At 30.9% G+C, this 7153-nt stretch overlaps 1 protein-coding gene across 1 annotated transcript; it reads right to left on the reverse strand.

The window, feature by feature from the left end:
- Nucleotides 1–548: 548 nt before the first annotated feature.
- On the reverse strand, nt 549–2062 carry LOC145113507 (small ribosomal subunit protein uS15-like). The gene is made up of 5 exons (XM_079049584.1): nt 1927–2062; nt 1489–1561; nt 1229–1367; nt 952–1138; nt 549–826 (listed from the first exon to the last, which is right to left on the reverse strand). The coding sequence occupies exons 1-5, from the start codon at nt 1947–1949 to the stop codon at nt 793–795; spliced, it is 456 nt and encodes a 151-aa protein (XP_078905710.1). The 5' UTR covers nt 1950–2062; the 3' UTR covers nt 549–792.
- Nucleotides 2063–7153: the final 5091 nt, after the last annotated feature.

Raw genomic sequence — 7153 nt, forward strand, 5'->3', positions numbered from 1 at the left:
TTTTCAATATTGACAAGTGGCATTTTTTGCAAGGTATTTTGTTCGGTGTGGATGATCTAATGGATCTTCATTGCATGCTTTGTCCTATTTGTGATGCAAACATTGAGAAGACTATTCACCTTTTCATCAAATGCTTAGATGGTGGGATATTACTCGGTTACAATCTATTATGATTAGTGACTCTATGAAGACGTTGGATCCATTGGTGGGTACAAAATCAATTAAGAACAATAAGCGACTCTAATCACTAATTTTACCTTTTATCAATTGGTTACGAATATAAAAATTGCAACTTAACTTTTTTCATTCATTCTTATCACAACAAATTTATTTTGTTAGATTTATACTGGATAGTCGTTTAATCAAAGTATGATAGTTGAACTTGTTGAAACGATTTCAATAGTAGAACTGGTTGAATCTGTTCCAACGTTTAAGCATCAAATAACTCAATATTTGTAAATGTAGTTATATCCAACCAATCAAAACCTCAAATATTTAAACTACTGTTAATACTTGAGAGGTGTAAAAAGTAGTACCAAAAAAAAACAGACATAAAGGAACAACTTTGAAAGTAGCATGAATCACAAATTTTTGGTCATCAGAGAATTCTTGATAAATAACCATATGTATGAGAAGTGCAAGAACTGATACTACATTCTTAAAACAATTTCTTCAAACAACACAAAAATCTTTTCATGGTCCAAACATCCTAATCACCAGAAAAACAAGAACAATCTTCCAACTAAAAAATATGACTTTCAAACTCAAAACTCCATTCCCCACAGCTCTTTTCTAAGCCACAAGTGTGCTAGCAGTGGTTGATTCACTGCCACAAGAAAAAGAAAAGAACATTCTTAAAACAATCTTTTTGGAAGAAACTTGATGATCTTAGACACATAGAAAACAAGAACATGTATCAAGAATACTTTATAGAAAAGGGAAAGAACTTACTATTTCCAGACTGGTGGAAGCTTCTTGGTTTTCTTGTAGTAGCGAGCAAGACGATGAATCCTGCTTTCAACAAGAATGAGTCTGAATTTAGAATCCTTATCCTTCCTGTTCCTCTCCAAGTGCTTTCTAATTGCAACTGCCTTCTTGATCAGGTGGTATAAATCCTCTGGGATTTCAGGTGCAAGTCCTGTCAAATTAGTAAAACAAAACAGATTAATACAAATGAAAGAATAACATTAAGAACACAATGTGATTATGAGAATGATAATATGTTTACCATGTGCTTTGAGAATCCTGAGAATCTTGCTCCCAGTTACGCTATTCACCTGAGCAATACCATGGGAATCACGAAGAATAACACCAATCTGGGATGGGGTGAGACCTTTTTTAGCAAACTTACAGATGCTGTCCTGAACCTGAAAGAGTATTAAGAGAACACACAAACAGTTTCAGTTAGAAAAAACGAAGAATTTATTACATGAACAAACTGAATAAAATCAAGAGAAGATAAACCATGAATTTTTTAGATTCACTTACATCTTGAGGAGAGATCTTCAGCCAGCTTGGCGGAGTCCTCTTATATGGCTTAGCTGAGGCGGAAATACCCTTTCTGTCAAATCACATATCAAGCTAATTAAACATTTCACTTATAAATCAAAAAGCATTCATCATCCGACTATTTCTATATAACCTAAAACTCAATAACGACCACTTTACCAGCGAAAACGACTAAAAGAAGACAAGAAGTTCGAAATTATTCGTTTAAAACATATTCATAAGAATCTAACGTTGACAAAAGGACTTGTTTCACACTCAAAAATCACGATTAAACGTGCTTCGAGGACACGAGAGAGTATCGTAGGCATTTCCAAAAGCAAAACTATACACTTCCATAGCTACCACATACACAAATCTATTTCGAAGATCAAATCAGTACATTTCAATGCTATAGACAGATGGATGAGGAGTTGTTACCCGGAGCTGTGCATACGACCCATGGTGACGGAGATGTGTTTGCCGCTACTACCTGCCTGACTGGTTGAATTGCTTGAAAACCCTAATCTGCGAACGGAGATTAATTGCAAACCCTAGCAGAAGAGGCTCGTATTTACGCTTTAGCGGTTTAGTCTTTAGCAGGTTGGCCCAATTTTCACATGGGTTGAATTGGGCTTTCTAGTTCTTACTCCTTTAATGGGCAATGGGCTTGTCTCAACTTATAAAAGTTTCCTTTTCATGAATCATGATTATATTATCTTGAAATATATAAATTGCTTCTTTTTTATGGAGAAAAAAAAAACGTCATGCATGATAAGATGCTAAAGATGATAAACATATCTAGAACGTGCTATTTTCCTCGTGCATATGATTTTGGTACTTTTATCAAAGAGAATTGAGATTTTAATCGAGTATCTTATTGTTTGGTCAACGTTCATATATATGATTAGTAAGGAGGTGTTTTCGATTGCTTGTTAAAAATATAATGTTTTTTAATAAAAAGATGTTAGGATTAGCTTATATTGTTATAAAAAACAATGAGGTGACGACAATTTGTTCTATGAAATTGGACTTATATAAAATATATTTCATAACTCCAGCGTTACTTATATATAAAAATTTATCTTTTATACTTTCAAATTTTACTTATATAATTGTTATTCAAAAAGGAAATTTTTTTTAATGAATTTGAGTTTAGATGAGTTAACTGAAATATTACAAACATAAATATCTATAAAAAAAATGTATTGATAAATCAATTTATAAAATAGATATTGATGAATCAAGTACGAATGAAATGGTAAAAATAACAGGATTAGTTATATGCAATTAATGAATACAATTGGTTAATGAAACTATTGACGATAAAACAACTACTGTCAATGAATTTAACTTTGATGAGTTAAATCAAATGTCGGAAACATAAATTAACGATAATGGTCACAACCTAGGTAATTGCTCTTCAAATGTCGGAAACATAAACTTGATAGATTTTAGTTGTGGCGCTTCTTTCGGATAATGGCCTTCGGTAATTGCTCTTTTTTTTTTTTTTTATCATTTTACTATTTTGTTTATTAGAGACTGCAATACGAATACTTCAGCCCCCACCTTTCAAATTCTACTAACTAATAGTAGTTACTTGTGAATGGTGTTAAAGAGGTGGTTTCAAGTGCATGGAATGAAAAATGTTAAAAAACGATAAATCAGATTTTGCCAACATCAACGTTTCTCATATCATTGAAAGACAAAGAACCAAAAGGTTTTCAAAATACTTACAAATCAAACTTCATTAAAAAACCCTAATCTACTCTCAGAACTATACACTCAACCTATTCTACAAAGATATTCAATAATCGATCAAGCACAATAGATTTATACAATGAAGAAGATAAACTACTGTGAAACCCTAAACGAAAGAAGTTGATATTGAGAGAGAGAGAGAGAGAGAAAGAGCGAGAGCGCTTTGTGTGTGTGTTGAGAATCTCGACTGACTGGACAATACACTACTATTGCCATCAATATATCTCGGATCACGGATATGAACTGGATCTTGGATATTACCCACGAACCAGGATCTGTGCCTCACCTACAATTTGTAAGAAACGAGCCGCAACCTACAACAATTCCATAATAACAGAAATAACTCATTTTAACAAAATTATTTCATGAATGAGAGCAAACCAAGAATTTCAACATTGACACAAATTACCAACACAAAATAAATAATAAATATGATATTGAATGTTATAAATACTTAGTATTTTCAACATCCCCTCAATCGAAATATTTACTTTTTCCTTTTTAAAAACATCAATATGCCCCGTTTTATTTGATAAAAAATCATATTGTTTAAAACTTAAAGATTTAGTCAGAATATCAGCATTTTGATAAAAAAAAATTGATCTTAACCACTTTTAAAACACCATTTGAAATTTTTCCCTAACAAAATGAATATCTATCTCAAAATGTTTAGTACGCTCATGAAAAATAGGATTTAGAGCCAATTTAATTGTAGAGCCATTATCACAAAAAAAAAAAAAAAACAAAAAACAAACAAATAATGGAGTAAGACCTTTTATTCCTAACTCAAACAAAATCTTCTATATCCAAATTATTTCATAGTTGATTGAGCCAAGGGCTCTATACTCAGATTCGGTAGAAGATCTAGAAACATTATACTTCTTCTTACTCTTCCATGAAACCAATGAGTTATTAAAGTAAACCATATAACCAGTTACAGATCTTCTTGTAGACAGGCATTTAGCCCAATCTATTTCTACAAAACCTTTTAACTCAAAAACATTAGACTTAGTTAAAGCAGTCCTTTTATTTGTACTATTTTTCAAATACCTTAGTAACCTGAAATCAATTTTCAAATGTGACTTTCTGGATTTATGCATATATTGACTTAGAACCTGAACTGTATAAGAAATATCAGGTCTAGTAATAGTAAGATATATTAAGCTCCAAATAAGCTTTTGTAATTTAGTTTTATTTATCAATAACTCATTATTATTAACAAAATCACAAGAGTTAACAACTATATTAGTTTCCAAAAGTATGGTAACATGCTTGCAGCCAAGCATACCATACTCATGAAGAAGTTCAAGACAATATTTCCTCTGATTTAAAAATAAACCATTATGAATACTAACAACTTCAATTCCTAGAAAATATTTAAGAACACCAAGATCTTTTATTAAAAATTAAGTTTTCATAAAATCTTTGACCTTTTTTAACTTTGCTTCATGAATTCAATCAAAATTATATCATCTACATAACCTAATAAAACAATAATAGAATCTTCAAATTTTCTAACAAACAAAGAATAATCACTAACACTTTGCTTGAAACCAAACATGAATAAGGAAGCACTCTGTTTTTCATTCTACTTCATATGGGCTTGTTTTAATCCATATAGAGATTTAACAAGTTTGCACCCTAGTGTCATTATTAGTGTAATATCCAGGTCGAATAGTCATATATATACTGTTGGATTAGGTGTCTAGGCCAATAACTAAATTGGTATATATTTGAATTAAAAGTAGAGTCCTTTTAGGTTGCCCTCAGAACTAGTAATTGATATAATGACTTTTGGAGAAAGATGTTGATTTATTGATTTATTATAAGATTAATAAATAGTAATAAATGTTTTATTAATATATTATGAGATTAATATATTAATTAGAAACAATATTATTTAATTAATAATTAATCAGAAATTAATTAGAATTAATTTTGGGATTAATTAGATTAATTAAAAGTAGAATGACTAAAGGTGACAATGTTCAAAAATTGAGCATTGAAGGATTCTAGAACCTTCCCACATGAGGGGATGCGGTTTTGGAGGTTCCTAGGGCTTCTTGGAAGCCTTAGGGAGCAAGAAAATATATAAAGGTTATCTAAGAGAATCTGCCTTATCCAACACTCCTTACTCACCTATATAAACCCCTTATGAGGTTCATAATTTCGCCCATCATTCTAAGAATCCTTAGAGCCGAAAATTCCTTTTTCCCTCTTTTCTCCTCTCAAATTTTCTATTGCTAGTGTTTGGGTAAAAACTATTAAAGACATGAGATTTATGGTGCTTGCTTTCTGAAGCTTGTTCGAGAAGGAATTGTTGATTATTTACTACAATAATCAAAAAGTATGTAAACCATAAAACCCTTTATAAATTTTGAAAATAGTAGAGTACTCCTAGGGTTTTTGATGTTCAAATGTTTATTTCAAAACAATAGTGAAAACTTAGATCCAACAGTTTACATGTGAACTTAGGGTTTAAGTTTTTCCACCACATGTTTTTTTGTAACCTATAAAACCTATCATATACGTCTTTAGAAAGGTCACCATAAAGAAAAGCATTATTTATATACAGTTGATATAAAGGCCATGAATTATGAACAGATAAAGATATACCAATGTGAATAGTAACAATTTTTGCTATAGGAGAAAAGGTTTATTCAAAGTTGATACCTTCCCTCTGATTATACCCTTTAGCAACGAGGTGTGCTTTATAACGTTCTACTTCTCCATTTGACTTATATTTAATATTGTAAACCCATTTTCAACCAATAGGTTTCCTATTTTTTGGCAAATTTTTTATATCCCAGGTGTGATTACGATGAAGAGCTTCCACTTCTTCATTCATTGCCTTGACCCGTAACCATGGATTGGAGGATATACAGGCAAACGAACTAAATAAAAACGTAGATAGATTGGAATTTATGATCGAATCACATTTACTTTCTACTCTGAAAAGGGGATCAAATAAAAAAAATGGAAAACTATGTTCTTAAATTAGATCACAACAACAATTTGGATTTAAAATAAAATGCAATAAGAAAATGGGATGTTGATGGAAATGAAGACTCGTCTTTTTTCATGGAATTATAAACAACAAGAGAAAACCGAGAATCAACGATAAGAGATTTTGTGATCCACATGTCATTAAAATTGAAGTTTTGAAAAAACAGATCAACAAATTTTGTCAAATGTTGTTCAACCCCATTCTAGCATTATAAAAGTATTTTTTTTAAATCGTCCTCTGTGACCAGTATTTTCTTGAAGCAGATATGTCATTATCTGAAGTTAAAAAGGCCATTTGGAGTTGTGTTGGTGAGAAAGTTTTAGGTTCAGATGGTTTCACTTTCAAGTTTATAAAAGAGTTTTGGGATATCCTATATCGAGAGCTTTTCAAAGCAATAAAAAAAACTTTGAGGTGGCACTACACATTAACCAAAGATGTAAAACCTCTTGCATCTCACTTTTTCTAAGACTAAAGACTATTTGGGATTGAAAGACTTTTATGTCATTAGTCTTATTGGTTGCTTCAACAAGGTGATTTTCAAACTTATATCTATTGAACTCAAAAAAGTAATTACATTGGTAATTAGAATGTAACAATAGAATTATGTGCATGGTTGTTTTCATCATTGATGGTGCATTTATCATCAATGATATATGTGCTTGGACTAAAAATGTGAAAAAATAGTGTCTTTTTAATATTTTTTTTCAATGAAAGGCTCCTTAATGAGGATAAAGATACATTAGCATTGAAACTATCAAAAAAAGAAAAGAATATGTCATATGCTTTTCAAGGTTGACCTTAACAAAAGTTTTGTTTTTCTATATTGGGATGGCACAAATGAACTTTGGATTCCCAATGGAACATAATGTTTGGTTTGAAAACTCAACAACTTTGCCAGTT

Source organism: Lactuca virosa, chromosome 5 (genome assembly GCF_052849685.1).
Source record: "Lactuca virosa cultivar CGN04683 chromosome 5, Lactuca_virosa_CGN04683_v6, whole genome shotgun sequence".
NCBI lineage: Eukaryota > Viridiplantae > Streptophyta > Magnoliopsida > Asterales > Asteraceae > Lactuca > Lactuca virosa.